This window comes from Rhodamnia argentea, chromosome 5 (assembly GCF_020921035.1).
Source record: "Rhodamnia argentea isolate NSW1041297 chromosome 5, ASM2092103v1, whole genome shotgun sequence".
NCBI classification, from domain to species: domain Eukaryota; kingdom Viridiplantae; phylum Streptophyta; class Magnoliopsida; order Myrtales; family Myrtaceae; genus Rhodamnia; species Rhodamnia argentea.
In genome coordinates this window covers 7,935,717-7,955,280 of record NC_063154.1, presented here as the reverse complement: position 1 = coordinate 7,955,280, position 19,564 = coordinate 7,935,717, and the positions used below count along the sequence as shown (strand labels likewise).

Sequence of the window (19,564 nt, the reverse complement as noted above, 5' to 3'; positions counted from 1 at the left end):
ATCTTCATTGCGCAGTCCAGTAATGAAGATTTCAGAGAGGATGAGAGAGAGAGAGAGAGAGAGAGAGAGAGAGAGAAAGATTCCCTCGAGGTAGAGTGAAAATGAGAAGAAGAAGAAGGGAAGAAGAAGGAGAGTACAGAGAGGATGACAGTTGTAAACCGATATTGTTTTGTATCATTGCGCCCCCGACCCCCCCCCCGCCGCCCCCCCTCTCCCCCCGGCCCCCAAAAAAATAAAATAAAATAAAATTCCAAATAACTGTTTTTTTTTTTAAACAAGACTTGAAATGCTTTTACTTTCTTGAGAAGTAAATTTTATGTCAATCAAGATATGAAGTGCCCTTATTATTTTAAAAAATGGTTTGATCAAAGGGAATTTCGTCATTAAATTTTTTTTTCTTTTTATTTTTAAAATTTTTTTCTTTGTTGCGGCTTGTGAGGGCCAAACGACCCTCGCTGGCCATTACTTGAGACCGGCCACAATCGAAAAGGAAAGGGGGAAAAAAAAGAAAAAGAAATGCAGACAATATAAAGGACGAATACACCTTTGGTCATGACCTTCTTTGAAATAGTGAGCACATCTTGTGCCCTTATTTAAAATAATACTCACTTATTTAAAGCCCTTATTTGGAAATTTTCAAAAAAAAATTCGCTCCGCAAAATATAAAAAACATCTCCTTATTTTTTTTAATCACAAAAAGCTCGGCGTTTAGTGTCCCATCCGCGCTATTATAAACATTGATTTGAGCCGTAATTATGCACCACTCACAATCAAAAGCCGGAGATTGAAGAGCCCGTCACCGCGGCCCTCACTAAGATGCCGACAGTCATGAAGTCTCTTCACACAAGGTCCGTCGTAGCTAGATGATAGAGAACAGGACCGTCTCGGCGATCTGCTCGCAACGAGCACACGCACGTGGCCTCGTCAACCGCATCGATAGTAAAGAGTCCCTTGAGTCCTTCCCGCAAAACTCGGAAAAATTAATTCACCGGTCAATTGTGTTTCGGCCGCAAGGATTGTATCGACTCGATAAATTTTAAGACTCGATTGCCATTTCTTGAAAGTTTTGGGACTCGAATGCATATTTTTCAACAAGTTTTAAGATTCGATTGCACTTTTTCAAAAATTTTAGGATCCAATTACACTTTCGTGATAAGTTTTAAGATTTTCGTTACATTTATTTATTCTTCTCAATTAACGAGCTCTGAATGGTACGACACGAAAGAAAGGTGAGAGGGTCCACTGCCGACGCTAGGGTGTAAAGAAGGCGTTGAAAATGGCGTTTTACTCTCGCTTTTCAAGTTATATCTTCGAGTCTAAGCACATACCTAAATCCCTAGTCCGACCGTTGTTCCTTGCAATTGCAATGGACCGTCCGGAAATGACCTAATTTCGGGTTTGTCTAATGATCATTTTAAGCGTCATCTCACGCAGGAAAAGCACCCACAACGGACTTGACGGGGTTTAGATTTAGGTACCTGCCGACCTTTGAAAAAGAAAAGGGTTAAGCCCTGGCATTCTGACTCAACCTAAAGTTCGTTTCTTTTTTCTTTTTTCCGCGAGACAGAACAAGAAGCTGGAACCAAAACTGGGATCGGACATAAAGTTCTGTCCTTTCCTAGGAAAATTGGATTTGCAATTCAAAGAAAGAAGATGAAAGGAAAACCCCCAAGTGGCCCTCCCCCACGAAAGGATAAAGAAGAGCACAGGGGGAGACTTTCTTGTGGCGGGGGAATCTCCATTGAAGACCTGTCGATTCGGTGCGAGGGAAGGAAGGAATGGAAGGAAGGAAGGAGAGACCAGACCAGACCAGACCTCATCATTCAAAAGCCAGTGCAGCAAAAAGACGTGGGGGTTGCGATGAGTTGACCTCCTGAGCTCCCATCACAGCCTGTTCGCCGACAGCAGAATGGGAATGATCGATTGATTCCGATTTTGGGTCGGGGACTCGATTGTGCTCTCGTGGATAAATTTGAAGTCTTTCGGTTCTTATCCTTGCAGAGTTAATGAATCGGTCTCTCCGCTCGCTCGCGAAAAGTCAATTCTACCACGGGGAATCAAATCCGAACATAAACCCCAGATTAATTAGGATTTAGCCGTGAGGGGATTAGGAGGGAGGCTTTAGGCTAAAGCGATGACAGCTGGTTTTGGGCCATACAACAAAGTCCGGACGTGACACGGTTGTGAGATTCGGTGCCAAACCAAACCAACAGTCAAGGGGGGACAAAGAGAAATATGTATGACTGGTTCAAAACAACATAGAGAAATTTCTTGGTGAGAGTATTGGTTTTCCACGAACCGTGGTGAAAGGTTTTTTCTCTAGGGAATTTCGAGGGGAGGAAGTACCGATTTGGTCAATAATCTCGCTTGCAAGCATCGTTTGATAGAAAGAAAAATCAATAAAATTGGTGAAGATCGAGAGTCTCCGAACCTCGACTCACCGGACGGAGACCCCTTGCTCCCGATTGTCGCAGGCGAGGGCTTTCCGGCCCTCGCCGGAATTGATGGGGGAAAAAAGAAAGAAAAAGAAAAGAGAAAAGAAATATTTATAAAAAATTGTCATTGTCAGCATCAATAGTTCTACGTGGCACCATCCTCATTCCAATCAACGATTTTCGATTAAAATTTATGGGATGGACTCAATTGACAAAGTGTCAAAAGATTTAAGATTTTTTCTTTTGTGGTTGGAAATAAGCTATTCATTCATTAGACATTAAAATGATAACAGAGGTTATAGGTTTCAAAACATAAAAGGTCACGTGGTAGCCCGGGTGGATTAGCCATCCATTATGTAGGGAGAGTCTTTGTACGCTGTGCTTTTGCTAACCAATTGGTAACTTGATTTGTTTCACGAGGACTAAAGACCACTTCAATAAGGTCGAATCGGGCTAGCCTTTCCTTGCGCTTTAGGATTCAATTGACAAAATTGAAAGGTTCGTAATTAAATTGGCTTAATAAATTTAGCTGTTGAAATTAAAATACGATATTCGTCTATAAAATGCACCCAAATCTAGTAATTACCAATGAAATTTTGACTTTTTATGTCAAAACACATCGTGAAGAAAAAGACAAACGCTAAACGTGTCGGGAGGGCGCAACAGAAGCCCGATACCTTTGCTTAGGGAGATTGCCAAGAGTGAGCCCAAGTCCGAGCCTATCAACATACCCAATTAGACCCAACTTCATTGAAAAACTTAAACCAATGAGTTATGGGCCGACTTGGATATATTAACTGCTCAACACCACATCAATTCTCCAATGTGGAATTTCTCTAACACAATTCACATGTGCATTTCAACAAAACATACCAAAATTATTTTACTAAATTTTATTTGCTAAATGAACAGGTAAGACTACAATGGATATACATACAAACGTAAGCACTTTGTATTGTTCATGTTGTACCGTCAAGTTATAAGAATAACGAGTTAAGCCAAAATTAACTAGTATTACTTCTATTAATCCGCCCGTGGAAATGAAATTTGGGTGGACAATTTGAGCTTAATCCTTCACAAGAATTTGGCCCGTGGGTGACCATAGAGATAATCATAGACCTGACCACGCACTTACTCCATCACCAACTCCACTTAATCATGATTATCGGTCCGACACTTGCCATTGATTTTTCTCTTAGATAATTATGATTAAGCAACGTCTATTGGTCGTCAACATAATCATCAATTTCCCCGAGATGAAGCCAAAGACCACAACTGGTGATGTGAGGACAAGTTCAAGAGAGTAAAGGCAAAATCGATCGGATGTTGGTGGACTTTTCGATGGAGATTGAAGTTGGACAGCATGGGGAGTAGACTCTGGCGGGGAAAATTACCTGATCAGTAGTAAATTTATTTTGCAGCTATCAATTTAAAATCTATACTTTCAATTTCATCAATTTGCTCGTAAACCTTTGCACGATATGCCAATGTAGCCCTCCTGGTCAATTTTCGTTAGAAATCGCTGACGTAACGTTTTAGTCATTGCCGGCCGTCTTACATGGCACAATGATGTGTCGGTGATTTTCGAAGAAAATTGATCGGAACGATTACATTGGAATTTCATGCAGAGATTTAGTATTAAATTAGCAAAATTGAAAAATCCGGTGTGAAATTAGCATTTGTGCAATAGATTTTGGGCTCGATCAGACCATTTTCCCATGCTCTTCTGGTTGAGGCTGAGAAGATCACGAAGTGTCACGTTGGATTTTCCGTCGCACAGACGTTGGAGGCAGCAGCAACTAAGAAATGAACTGTAACACTTTAAACAGATTATATATCCGTCAGACGAAGGTTTAAATAGCTCCTTGCACTTAAAAAACAAAGGAAGTTCGTCTACAACGTGTATTCTGGGCCGTATATCGACAGGCAATTTGGACAGATTTTTTTGATAGGACATGAATGTACGGTCGTAACGTTTGCGTACATAAAAAGTATCAGAAACCGAAACATGAACACGACATTCACGATGAGATCAACTGCAAGTTATATCGAGTACAGATGACTATAATGTCCATTATCAAAGTGTCGTTGTCTAAAGTTGCTAAAATTACGATGATTACAACCCGAACATTAGCGGACTGCGATTGGTTTTTCGTCCACGTTGACGCAAAACATCGTGCCCAATTAGCATTCCGTCACTCGTGACGAGTTGTATTCCCCCTCTCGCCGGTTCTCTCTGTCAGGCCTAATCCAGTTTGGAGAATAACGACGAGAGAAGGCCAAAAATGCTTAAAAGACAAAAACAAAACCCGAAGTTAGGTCATGGGGGAGAAAAGACCCTCGGTATTCAAAGCGATCAAGAAATTTGCCGTTCAAATGACGTCGTTTGGCGCAAGTCGCTGCTGAGGAGGCGAAGCAGAGCTAGAGCATCTCGGTTCGAGATCGAAGAAGCGATGTCGCTCTATCATTATCAAACCGCCAAGGGTTTGAACCGAGATTTCTAGATGGATGTGAGCAAGTCAAATTATCTTGGATTTCCACGGAACGAGGCATGGGATGAATCTACTGAGGGTTCCATCAAACACAATCAGGCAGAAGCATGAGCAATGACCGACGTAGTTCTTACCCAAAAGAACAAGAAACGCCATGCACAGTGTCGCCATAAACAAATTGTCTAAAAGAAGTGAAAGAAAAAGGTGTCATTTGGTGGTGAAGAAAACGAATTCCTGTTCTAATACAACAAACTTGTAGAAAACATACAATTAATATGCCCAAAACGGAACAAATTTGTATGACCGATCAGAATACGATCACACGAGGGAACGTATCGCTGTCCACCGATTAAGAGCCTTCGATGAGCGGCCTTACGAAAATTTGTCGTCCGAATGAGTGCGAGGAGAGTTACTATCGTTCCTTTTTTTAGAGCGTTTTTAGAGAGGGAGAAACTGACGTAGCTTAGACGGCCATTGGCTTTGCTTATGAACATCTCATCCATCTTTTAAATGAGTTTATAAAATATATGCCACCATTATAAAGAAAATATTTGTTACACAAACAATCATGAAATGGAATCTCTAGTATACTAATAGACCGAATTCATTTACTAAAATGCCATCCGAACCCCTTTTTGGTAATCTTACACCCCCAATGTATCAAGTAAAAGCTCAATTTAAGTCACTCCCACACTAATTAAACAAGTTGGGAAAATTTCAAATAAGAATTAGGGGTTGTTTTCTCAAAAAAGGGGGCCAAGATTGGATGTTGTCTTAAATAAGCGTTTGAAATGGCTACTTTAGTCTCAAATTAAAGGCTTGAAGTGAGGTCGTTTTCTTAAAGATGGCCTAGAGTAAATCTTGTCTCAAATAAGGGCTTGCATTAAGACCGTTTTCTCAAAAGGGGGTCAAGGATAAACCTTATTTCATTTAAGAGTTTGAGGTGAAAACTTAGTCTCAAATAAGCATCTGAGCTCATTAGGCAACCACATCTTTGCCGGTCGTTACACGTGCCACCCACGTGATTATTCCCTTTGCAAGGCGGCAACAACATGGGCAATTTTGTCTGAAATTTTCTGCTTTGACCTAATTTGAAGTAACCCTAAATTGAAGTTAGGGCTCTTCAAGGATTCTTCCGAGTGCGATCTTCCTCACAATATCGACGCGTAACTTCTTCGTATTGAGTATGTCTGTCGTTCTTGGCTCCCTCATGTTGCCGCCAAAATAAGCAACGAGATACATGTGCAAGTCCGACCCATTGCCCATTTCAAATCCTTGTTCGAGACAAAAAAACACTATGTGCCCTTTTATTAGAAAACTGCCCGGAAAAAGTACCAAAAAAGTTTCAAACCTATTGTATTGATACCAATTCAATCCTAAACCTTTTAATTGGACCAATTCGGTCTTAAATTTTTTCGTATTGGTACCAATTCAATCAATCTCACCAATTTTAGTTGAAAATCACCGACATAGATGCTGACAGTCCTATGTGACACTAATGTGGACATTTGAAGTAATTTAAAAGAAAGTATCAAAAAAAAATTTTTAACCATTTTTTAAAAAATTTTATGTTTTTTTTTTTCGCTTTACGTTTCCTCTTCATCGCAAAAAACCCCCCCACAACCCCGACGTTTCCTCTTCATTGGATGTCATCGAAGGCCACGGTGCTGGATGTAGCGATGGCGACGGATGGGGGCCTTCGGGGAAGCGACTTGTCGAGGAACGCGCGGCGGCTGAATCGCTGGACTTCGTCAGATCTGGACAAAAATTGCAGGGACGCCTAAGGGAACGCTGAATGTTCCCTGGAGTGGCAAGTGAATCGTCTGGATCTACTGGGTCGCGAAGCTGTTGAGCTGCAACAGGAAGGTCTCGCCGAAGCACACCACTGGAGTTTCCGACGAACGGCGACTCTATAGGTGAACCACTGTGGCTGCTGCGATCTGTCTTGGGCGGAGCTGCGACCGGCATGACGACCTGTTTAGCGGGAGGGGGGGGAGGGGCGGCGACGATGGAGGGGCGCTGAAGCGATGAAGAGGAAACCGTAAAGGAACAAAAAGGGAACGCAAAAAATTGATTAAAAATATATTTATTTAAAAAAATAAATAAATATATTTTAAAAAAATTACCTCAAATGTCCACATAGGACCGTCGGCGTCCACATTAGCAATTTCCAGCTAAAATTAGTAGGATGGATTGAGTTGATACCAAACCAAAAGGTTTAGCACTCAACTGGTTTAATTGAAAGGTTTAAGACTGAATCGGTACCAATACAATTAGGTTTAAGGTTGATTTGGTACTTTTCCTGAATAAAACCAGCCTCAGTTCAGACGTCTGTTTAAGACAAAGATTCACCCTGGATTGTCGCGCGTCTCCACTGAAGGCTCCAAACACGACATTGTAGGCAACACATGGGAGCTAAGATCGTGCCATGACAAAACCTTGTTGAGGATGTCTCTACATCTCGCCCCACCACAAGCCAAACAGAGCACAGAGAACAAAAAGCATAGCAGCAATTCAAGCTTTTTCTTTAAAGAAACTTGGGGAGAGAAGCTGAGGTCGGAGAACAGGCGATCTCGACTTCCATGACAGCCTGCCTGCGCAAGAGACAGGCAGAAGTAGCAGCTTGAGGTTTGATGAAGCTCCAAATCCTATCCAAAGTTGGGAGCCCTTATTACAAGATTTAACCGCAAGGTTTCTCACCAGGTTCCAAACAGTTAGCGGAAAACGATGTGCCGGGTTTAGATGTCTTTTGCAGCCACACGTCTAAGCCCGTTCATCAACTCGAGGGCAAAAGCCCATACGAGTTTTTTCGGGAAATGGCTGCAATATTTTTCCAAGTCGCTAGTATATTTTAGACCGGACCGGACCGGGACGAGAACCCGCCCCTTACCGGTTTTGTCGCCGTGTCTCTTGATGTATCTATGCGGTGTGCCGAGAGAGGAAGGCCCTAGCTCAGCTCCCGTCACGATCCGCCGCGTGTCGTTTTGTGATAGGCTAGTGCGATCTCACTAATTTTTCGTATGATTGCCCGCTGAGGCCAATTCATATCCTGGAGGCACTGTTTTTTACTTTTTTTTTTTTTTTAAGATTTTGCTGGAGGCAGTTCTTATTTTCTAGCTTGTGATTTTTTTTTTCTTCTCTTTTTTTCAGTTCTTTTTAGCAAACATAAGATTTCCATTCTCTATTATGTATTCTTATCTTTATTTCTTTTTCAACCTGATCAAAGGTTTAAAAAAAAAAGGTATTTGCCGCTATCTTTATTATTTACTTTTTGTTCGAAATCGCTATCTTTTTTTCCCTACTTATCTTTTGACCATAGTTTTTTTTTTTTTGCCTATACATTTCAAAATCAATATATTCATATATGTAGTGAGTTTATATCTTTATTTGTTATTATGATTTTATTTTATGCCGGCTCTAACAGAGATATTGCGATAAAAATCCAAATATGAAAAATTCGTTCCATTGTACTTGAATCTATTTATTATATGAAAGTTGAACGTGGGCAGTAGAACTCAATATCACTTGTCAAATGATATTACTAATATAAAGATCTTTGTCCTAATTAATATGTAAAATAAACATCTATTTTCGATAGAAGTACTTCGACTCGATCGTCAAATAACTCAAAAAAAAGTTGAAATTTATCACTTTTTTGTAATAGAATGATTGAAAGTATAGCGTGAGATATTGATTTACACAAGTTAACAAAAGCATGTAATAGGAGAGGACATTGAGTTATTTTTTCGTGCGTCCGATGGTGTAAAGTCCCAACAAACTCATTCAATCTTGAAGAAAAATAACGGTACCGAGATAATCCTTTGCTAAAAGAAGCATCGTATTCGAAATGTAATTTCCCCCGCGATGTCGGGCAGGACCATTTTAGCAGGCCGCAATGAAAGTGTGTGGCCTCCAAAAGCTTGTCCAGGTCACCTGGACCGACCTCATCGTCCATTGAATGAACGTCTACCAAGATTTCAAGGGACCTTCAAGTTTATGTCGGAATCCTCGTTCCGAACTGTTTGTGACCCGTCGATGTGATGGTCGCTGCCAGAGGAGTGACCAGTCAACCTCAAGAGGGAAACGGCAAAATAATTCCATCAATGCGTGATAGCGAAGGATGAGGAAAGAATGAGATATGGGAAAGATATATTGTCTAATGAATCGTTCCGTCCTCTAAATTTATTTCGTCCTAGAAATAATGAGCTATCATTTTGAAATTTAGAAAAAAACCAAGGTGCTTAGAAATTTTCGTACGGGATTGGGATTTTCTAACTTTCCCATCGCAGCCTGAAATATCATCGACGTTTCAAAAGATGAAGTAGAAATTATATGTTAAAAGTCAACATCTCCATTTAAGACTTTGTTAAAAGGTTTTAGACCTTGAGAAAAATCGCACTCAGAAATCCTAAAACCCGCAGTTACTCCCCCCCTCTCCCTCTGCCTAGAGCCTCAATTTCCCTCGACCGCCACTCGCGGAGTTGCCGCCGCACCGTGCTTTGCCGGTTGTTGCTTTGCCAATGCGCGCGAGGTTCCGCAAGTAGGGTAACTTGCAAGCAGTCGTTTGAACGAAGAAGAAAAGAAAACAAAATCCCATAAGACTCATTTATATTACCGACATTATGAATGTTGTCGATCATGTTAAACTAAAAAGACAAGCGGTGTCTGGTTCAGTCCTACTGTGGCGTCTCGTAAATTTGATGTTTCTGATATCTCATAACGAGTCATGATTGATGCGTATGGAAGCGGATCTATCTCTCTACACGAGACGCTCGCTCCACCACAAGCCCACACAAGATCAAAACCATGCACACACGCACCACCAAACAGTAGTAGTTGTGCATCACGATGCTAGCCAGAGAAGAAGACTTGCAGGTAAGAAAACTAAGCAAGAGGAAATTTGGTTCAAACATGGGCAAAAAAGGAAACCCCCTGTCTTTCTCATCGTTCACAAGACCTCACGTGTATGCGTACTTGCTCCTTACGCCTTCGACCCAACTTTTCAACTCCTGCTCTCGATTTAGTTATGCCCGCGAGACCGGTGGTTTCGAATCTCGCTGTATCCGATGCTTTTCTTCCTTTCGTGATCCAAAAGCTATAGTCTCACAGATCACGAACGCTTGGGTAACTTATCCTTCATCGGAAGTCTGAATCATCTCACCATGCAATGCATGATTGGCTATATATTAGTATTTTGTGGTGATGATCTAGAGTTCCTCTTTATTTCCTGACCTAACGTTGAAGGAACAGTTGTTTTTCCCGGATCACGTTCGTGTCGTCGGAACCAACCGGAATGAGTGATTCATGAAAAAAGGATGGTCAAGGGTCACTTTCTTCTTTCTGTTTATACCCTCGTCATAGAAGGAAAGTCTGTACATGCTTAGCTGACAGAACAAAGAATTTACGAACAAATACCGACAGAAATATAGCAGTTTTGTTTCCAGGGCATGACTGAGCCAGCCGGCGACGGTTCATGCCGTCGGAAAATGATACAAGTATTCTCAAAGGATTATCATACGATCTTGATTCCATGTCCAGTGACTGACCAGTTGTACCCAATTTTTATGTGTTCGAATGAACTCACACTTTGCATCGCAGATCAATAAAAAAAAAAATACAACTTAATTAATCTGACCGAGTTACATGATGAAGTCGATAGTTTTGGCCGGAACATCTGTATATCATATGTTGCCAATTATGAATTCTACAGTAGGTCAGTATCTTGGAGTAGCCGAGCATAAGTCAGCATGATACTAAGGCTTCGTTTGTTTCGTGAAAAATGTGATGTTTCTAGAAAAAGATTTTGGAAAGTCATTTTCCAAGAAAATGACAATATTTTCTAGTTTTTGGTTGACAGCTGAAAATGAACCATAAAATATTTTTCATTGTTTGGAAATGAATTGATTTTCCCAAATAAAATTACCAAAAATATTCTTATATTTCTTCTCTCTCTCTCGGTTGTCGGCCACGACGATGGCCGGTGACTAGCCACAACACCTCGCCCAAGACCGGTGAGGCTCGGCCTTGTTGGTTCTGGCAAGGTTCATCCCTCACCCGTGGTCGGTTGCCGTGGCAATAGAAGAGAGAAGAGAAAAAAAATTAGATTTATTTTAAATAATTGAAAAGAAAAGGAAGGTGAAAGAGTGCAAGGAGGAAAGATGAGCGAAAATAATATCCTTTTTTCAAAAAGAGGAAATAATTTTGCCCACTTTTGAAGGTGTTTTTTTTCATTGGTGGAAAGTATTTTCCTTAACTAGTTTATTGTATGTGAACCAAATGCCGAAAAAATTGAAAATTATATTCCTAAAAGTTGTTTTCCTCGAAACAACAAGTGGAGCTTAAGTTCGATAAGTAGATTATGAAGATTTGTGCGTAAGGCTGAAGTAGTTATTGTAGTTTTAAAATTTCAATGTCTATTATTATGTGTAGAAGGGAACAAGAAACAAGGGAAAATTACCAAAAAAGTCTCAAAACTTATTGTAATTGAGCCAATTCAGTTCTTATTTTTTTTGCCAATTGAATCATAAATATTTTGCAATTGTACCAATTCAGTCCATTTGATCAGCTGGCATTTACGTGGTAATTTTTTAATAAAATTTAACAATTTTTAGTAAATTTTTTCTATCTTTTTGTTTTTAAGGGTTTAGGCCGGTAGCCCCGCCGACTATTGGATGAGGGGTCGCAGCCATAGCCCAAATCTAGGTGAGGGCCGCGAGCCCTCGGTCACGGCTAGGTGAGGGCTCGCAACCCTCATCGGCCTCATGCTAAAGGCCGGCAAGCCCGCCAACTCAAACCCTTAAAAAAAAAAGTAAAAAAAAAGACATAAAAAAGTTATTAAAAAATAATTCAAAAATTATTAAATAATTGTCACATTAATGCTGGCGGCACCATGTCAGCACCGACCGGCCAAAAGGATCGATTGGCACAATTGCAAAAGATTTATGACTCAATTGAAAAAAAAAAGGTTTATAATTAAATTGGCATATTTGCAATAGGTTTTAGGACTTTTTTGGTAATTTTCCCCAAGAAACACATAGAGACACATATGGGACTTCTCTTTGTCAATTACAGCTTTTACTGCAATCTACATTTTCCTTCACTGTATCTTCGTTCAATCCAATTCTAGTTAGTTTAGCTTGTCACGATTTCTTGACATCAGCTTCACGGAGCCCTAGATCCACCGGTCATTCCTTTCTCGATCATTGATCGTCTCTCATGAGGATCGTGATCGTTTGTTTTCGAGTTTGGCTGGAAAATTTAGAGTAACTAGTCATAGAAGAGATTAACCAACCCTCAAGCGGATCGAAAAATTAAATGCCAAGAGCTAAATTAGAGATATTTGACAGTATACCGATACTACCTTAAAGTTTAAACTAGGGATATTTATCCAAAAAGTCCTAAATCTTCGGCAAATCATCAAAATGTTTAGGATTAAATTGGCATAATTGAAAAGTTGAGAACTGAATTGTTAAATTGTCAAAATATTTAGGACTACATTGGTACAATTGAAAGATTTAAAATCGAACTGCCGCCATATAATAGGTTTATAACTTCTTGGACAATTTTTTCATTTAAACTAGAGTTACTTTTATAAGTTTGAGAAGGTTGTGGATTGTTCTTTGATGTCTAATCAAACACATGATCATACGATTAGACAGAACCAACCAACCAACCAACAATACACACCTAGGAAGTTAACATAGGATTAGAGAACCCTAAGACACCTACCCTCGAGTATTCCGGTTCACACAGCCTCGGACTAATCGTGTCGCTGTGATGCATAAGAATCTTCCATCTACTTGTCAATTGCATCAACCTTGTAGTTTATCCTCATCCAAGGACTTTGAGCTCTAATCATTCGTACCCGCCCTAAAAAAACAAAGAAGCTACAGGCGTCTTTGCAAAGAAGTCGTCTGTAATTTATCATTGGCACCATCATCATCATCATCATCATCATCATCATCATCATCATTAGCGTCTCTTTACTTGAATACCGTTTACAAATCCTTCACAAGTTATAAAGGGATTAAACGACTTACAAACGCTTCAATCATTGAGGATTGACCTTTCCCTAGCTAAGAAAATGCATTCCTTAATTTCTGGTGTTTTTCTGTCTAATGAAGTACAATGTCACCAGCTTTTCATTCAGTAAAAGGAATGGTTTGTGAAAGAAGCAGCACTTTTCGATACAAGTTTGTCTCCTTCTAGCTGGAAAAAGTATCCAAAAAGTGCTGAAACTATCGGCCAATTTAGTTCTAATTCTTTTAATTTATGCTAATTTAGTCATAAATTTTTTGATAATTTGCCAATGTAGTCTTTTCACCTAATTATTCAAATAATAGGTTTAGGACTAAATTGGCAAAACTTTAAAGGGTTTAGAACTAAATTGGCAACTCGTCAAAATGATGAAAACTGGATCGGCCGTCGTACACTAGCTTTAAAATAGTAATGTCGAAATAATTAAACTTTATATAGCGATAAATTCAACCGGTGGAAATTCAACTCTCTTGCATCACGAATTGATTCACTTTCTTGGATCATCAAATTATTCTTCACATAATTTGCTTTCTTCATCTTGGGTTAAGGAATTCTTTTTATTGAATGGAACAATCATTTTAAGAAATTAAATTATACATCAAATTCCTTAAATATAACAAATTACTGAATCCAAAATATTATCGGGCTATCATTAGTACCAAATACAAGTTCATGATATGCATTTGTAACTACATTAAAATCGGTGGGGGATTAGGTTCTCTCTAAAGAAAACACTTCATTGTTGGTGCATTTGGCCACCCATTATTGCAAATATTCTTCCCAATTACGTGAAAATCATGATGTGGTAAGACTAGTTCAACAAGAAATGTGATTTTCAGTTTTTATATGTAACCAGCAACTTAGACCACGTCAGATCGAAAAGGGGACTTCATCTTCCATCGGTTTACTTAAAGAAGGAATTTTCGTTATTCCTCTATTAAATTTTTGTTGGTACGAAACGGTGGTTAATCAATAACAGCTAGCGTTGAGACTCGGTGGCTTCGACAGCACTTCTTCTCCTTCTTGATTAAATAAATTAAGCTCCGCATTAGCAATTCTTCACGTGCAACTTGCAGGGGTCGAGGAAGAGTAGTCCGAATCGAGCGTTGACCTTCGCGAAGAAACGTGGATGATGCGTCTTCTTGCAAGCGGCACGGTCAACTCAAGAATGTCTTGGCCGCCGGCCTAGGATGGAAATTTGCAGCATTTCAAGTCCATGTCATGGCTGAGGTCCCCAGTTTTTTACCCCATTTTGGGCAGGAGAGAGATCTCAGTTTTCATTTGTTTACAAATTCAAGCTGGCCACCACGTGAAGAAACCGGCTCAACCCCGTGACCTTCAGAGGGCAAGAGCCTAGAAGAAGTCCCCCATTTGGCTAATGCATTGCCGATTCATGTTCTTTCTAGAACGCGAGCCTAAAGTTTCTTTTCTGTGGCGTGATCCCCGTGCTGTGCTACTGTTTCAGTCTCGGACGGAAGAGCGATTCATACCTTAAACACATTCAGATTCGTCCAAATGTGACTCTACGTGTGGATGAGTAAGGAGTTCGGATCTCAAACATATTAAATCACGTAGAATCGTGTAACCCTTTTTAGTAAACACGTCATTTTATCGAAAAAGTATATGAAGATGCCGCTAACGAGAGGGGCAAAGTCGGCCATCAATTCGTGGCGTAGGAAACAGAAGCTATTATTACTAATTTACTTTGTGTGTTCATAATTTTTAACTGAAATTGAACCTAGGGTTTCGTTTTATTTTACATTTTCTTCTTTCGTTAATTCATTTGGGTCGATCTGTGCGGAAACTAATTGAAGACAATGTCGGTCCATCCAGTTAACAGTCCTCATCATCTTGGACGGAAAGTTTTCCTTCTAATTCACACTTTGCGACATGAAGTTATCATCACCTACCCAACAACCGCTCTGCAACGAAACCTAACCCCATGCAAAATGCCTTAGGGCACCGCATGCAGTTGTCCCCTCGTTTCGGTGCCTTTAAGGAAGGCCAAGTAATTGTCAACGTTGAACCACTGCACCCAACCTTCTTCCGTAACCGAAGGTTTCGTCATTTTTAGCAAATTTGATTCGGAGTGTGCCTCGCAAATGTAAAACAGAGCAAATCGAGAGACCAAGCACTTCCATTACTTGTGTTCTTATCGGTTGGTGCCGCGTGGATCTTGAGTGCACCGCCGTCATTTTACATTGAAACTTGTTAGATTAGGACATGGGGTTCATACGTTTGGAATACTCTAACGAAATCGTTAACCTAACGGGTTTGGGATCATATACAAGTAACTCTAGGATTTCACGAGAGATAAAATTTTAGTGCCATTTTTGTTTCGCCAAAAGGTTAGTGATCGACCTTTTCACAAAGATCGTTATAGCAATTCACTTAGATCCAATAATTTCGCTCCAACATGATATTTCGGTTCTCAATTTATTTCCCCGATGCAATTTTTTTTTTTTATCATTCCCGGAAATAGGATATGAAAACTCAATACTTGACATGTTATTGACATAGATGGATGGGGACGTCGTGCTTCGAATCGAAGCGCCTAAAATTTTCTACCTTCGGTGACGAAACCCTAAAAGTTCACCTTTTCGGGACCAAACAGTCCTACCACTACCTATCTTGAACATATGTTATTATTTACCGATCACAAGAAACTTTTAAATGCGACAGTACTATATCCGTACATAAGACTCACAACATCTGTTTCAGGACAAAATGGGAATAACAGACCGTTGGGTTTAACCTTTTTCTTCCTCGGCAGCAGCTTCATCCTCTTATGAATTCACGACTTGGAGGCCCGTCGTCCATTGAAGTTTTGAGAGTCATAATATCAAAATGCGGAACTGCGCTCCCCAAAAACTCTTGAGTAGAAAGGTTTTCCATGAACATATACTCACAAGCTTATGATGGAAGTTGCGAGAAAAAAGCGAACGCTTCAATCAGGATGTGTTTTCGCTGTTGAGCACGAGGGATAGATCAATTGCGAAGTATATAATGCGGAGAGTATATAGAAAGCTCGCGTTGAGGGTGACTCTTCCGCTGAAATGGCTGCAATGTACTCCTGGCATCGAAACCCAGAACTTCCGTGGATATCTCATGATATATCCAATTTTCTTTTTCGGCCGGTGACAATAGTAACCCCAATTGATCAATAGTTCAAGAAATTAATCCCAGTGGTCCATCATTGACTTGTGCTTAAGACTAGTAAGGTTATATGTATAATCTGTGGACCCACCTGTGATTACCCAGTTTTCTTGCTGCAGATGGATTAATCTGTCCAAGTGATAACATTTTATTTTGGACTGATTTTGTTGTTCTTCTCACAATCCAGCTATGGCACAATGAAGTTTCATCAGAAAAACTCCAGACTTACAGTTTCTGTGTGAATACAGGAACAAAAAATTGTACAGGGAGAAGAAGATGACAAAAAATGCTGATGATTACAGTTTCTCAACTATATTTCCATGGTGAAACAATACAATTTACAAGAAATAGAATTTCCCAAGCTCGGAAATCCAGCCCTCAACTTTACTGGATTGAGGTGAAGCAATTTTGTGAATGATTATGTTCAATCTCCGCCCTTTGCGCATGGCGACAATCAACGAGGCTCCGCTTGCAAATAGTTGAGCAATGAATGTACCGTTTTTTTTTTTCCCTCTCTCGAATCACAAAAACGATGGGTTACCTTCACTGATCGAGCCCGTGCTTCCTCGATCCCTCTTCATAGATCGTCCCTTTAACTCTTCAACAATTTCGATTTTTTCTAGCACTTGGGAAAAGGCATTGAACTTCACGCGATTAATCGTCTCTGTGCGCACTAACTGTGGTCACGTATCATGCATACTCCTTTCTACTTCTATCCTTTTAGGATTTTATAGAAATTGGTGGGCGATAAATGAGTCCTCATGCAAAGAGAAGCAAAGTGGGGGATTCGGCGCTTTTGACGTCCCTCGCTACCTTAGAGGCATACGGATTTCGCTCCTCCTCCTCCTCGACTTTAGTAAGCGAAGAAGACGGGACACTAATCGTGAGATCAAGGTTCAAATCGGGCAAGCCACATGGGATATCTCCTGAATCGTTCTCCGCATTGAATACCTCGTGATGTTCGCAAGCACTCTTGGAGGATTTATCGGCCGGGGTCGCGTTGGTCTTCAAGCTGGAGGAGGAAGTGCTGCCGGAGGTGTTCAGGGTTTGAGAGCGTGGGAGATTTTGGTTCAACCGGTGATTGTTGGGGTCTATCCCCATCTTTTGGAGTTTCCTTCTTAAGTGAGAGTTCCAATAGTTCTTGACTTCGTTATCAGTACGTCCGGGCAACCTTCCGGCTATAAGCGACCACCTGAAATATAAATCGCCGACAAAATTATCAGACAAAGTGTTATTCTTGAAAACGTGAATTTAAAGAATACAAAGCTCCTTTCATTACTAAAAGAAGACAAGATTAATCGCACTTTCGAACGGTAAATAGCAAACTCGGTTCATGGACACGGAGAACTTTTTTTTTCTTAACTACGATTCCATTCATCCGCAATAATGTGTTGGTTATAGTTCCTGTTATATTACCAATACAAATTTAACGGTATCCATGAACGGAGTAGGAAAATACATTTCTTTTGCGATATTAGGGCGAGAAAAGAGAGAGAAACTGACGAACGCACCGGTTGCCGAGGAGTGCATGAAGTTTGATGATGAGATCTTCTTCATCCTCGGCGAAGTTGCCTCTCTTGAGGTCTGGCCTCAGATAGTTTATCCATCTCAGCCGGCAACTTTTCCCGCATCGGAGCAGGCCTAATGACCAATGCACTCACATTCTCAGTTACATATTCTCCCTAGCGGAACTCCATCATGCAATCCGATTGTTGTTTAGTTGTGCCATGTCTTTCTACATGTGGGATGTAATGAAAGGATGGAGAACAATTACCGGCCGCTTGAGGGAGAGTTCGCCAGCTGCCCTCTCCGTGCTTCTGAATGTAGTCGATGAGCTTCTGGTCCTCTTGCTTCGACCACGCGCCCTTGTTGTTGTCCCGCTTGTCGCAGCAAGGCTTTCTCATGGGTTCTCTAATGTCCCAAGAACGCCGCCGTTGAAGCCAAAAGTTTCGGATATGATATGCACAGTAGAGAGAGAGAGAGAGGGAGAGGGAGAGGGAGAGGGAGAGGGAGTTGAACAAGGCAAGGGGATAAAGGAGGAGCCAAGGCAGTATATATCTAGGGTTAGGTGCTGCCATATGCATGGTGAGGAGGGGAGGTTGACTTTGACCGGTGGTTTTGGCGGAGCGAGAGAGAAGAAAAGGACTCATACTTAACGGCAACTAACTACCGCGGCAACACATTCATTGTCAAACCCTGCCCCTCTCTCTCCACACATTCATCGTCCCAAAACGAGCGTAAGAAAGAACCAAAGGGGGAATAAAAACCCTTCCATGCACGAAAGGTGGACAAGAACAAATGCAGAGGACGTGAATGGCCGCAGCATGGATAGGAAGATGCAGATGATCACGTACGAGGACGATCGAGAACACAGCCCCACAACGCCGAGGAGGGAGGAGGGGGCCGGTTGGAGCAGTCACATGTTTTCCTAGGGTTTGAGTTTGACTGATGGTTCCTTTGGGTTTTCTCCTCCCTCCCCCCCATGCTCCGACCCCACGACTTTTAACAACGTAACAAACGGTCTTCGTTTCGGTTTCCCATCTCGTACGCACGACGAAATACACCGTCCGTAACGTATGGGATGGACAAGAAAAGAGAACACATTACATGAACGAGTCTGTGTGGTGAAATCAATCTGGAACCCACTGATGACTTCCGGTTGTGCATTAATCTGTGGACGCACACAGTGTTGGTACCATTACTATTGTTATAATTTATGTTATTAGTATTATTATTATGATTACTACTCTTACTACTACAACCATGAATGCTGACATTGACGAACATAACTATAATTAATTTCCGCATCTATATCGTTTTCTGTCAATCTGGCTAATGTCAATCTTTAAATTTTGTTTTCCTTCTAATCAAGAAAAAGGTGACGTTTTCTATGCCTTTTCCTTATGCGTGTTCATTAGCTTATTTCATTTCATTTTCATTTAGTAATGAACACAATTGATGGGTTGCTCATATTTAGTAGGCATGACGCTTTGTTACTATAAATATAGATCATTCATTCCTAAATATATTAATTGTGAAAATTTAATCTAAAACCTTTTGTAGATATGTCAATTTAATCCTAAACCTTTTAACTATGCCAATTTAGTTTTAAATCTTTTGATGATTTATCAATGTAATCCTTTCACCCAATTACTCAAATTACATATTTAGGATTAATTTGGAAAAACTTCAAAAATTTTAGGATCAAATTGGCACAATTGAAAGGTTTATGACTAAAATGACAAATCTATCAAAGGTTTAGGATTATATTGGCACAATTAAAAAATTTATGACCGAATTGGTCGCCATACAATAGGGTTAGAACTTTTTGGGAGAATTATCTTCTTGGATCTCAATTCCTACAACACGTTTAGAAAAGCTCATGAACCATAACCAAAGTCATAACAGGTAAAGCTCCTAAGGGCCTCGCTTGGTAACACTTCG

The 19,564-nt window shown here is 40.4% G+C and overlaps 1 protein-coding gene across 1 annotated transcript; it reads right to left on the bottom strand.

Annotated features, from left to right (window-relative positions):
• Positions 1-16,395: 16,395 nt before the first annotated feature.
• Positions 16,396-18,154, bottom strand: LOC115740068 (MYB-like transcription factor 4). The gene is made up of 3 exons (XM_030673438.2): positions 17,895-18,154; positions 17,632-17,761; positions 16,396-17,312 (listed from the first exon to the last, which is right to left on the bottom strand). Exons 1-3 carry the CDS (start codon positions 18,022-18,024, stop codon positions 16,880-16,882), a joined length of 693 nt encoding a protein of 230 aa, XP_030529298.1. The 5' UTR covers positions 18,025-18,154; the 3' UTR covers positions 16,396-16,879.
• Positions 18,155-19,564: the final 1,410 nt, after the last annotated feature.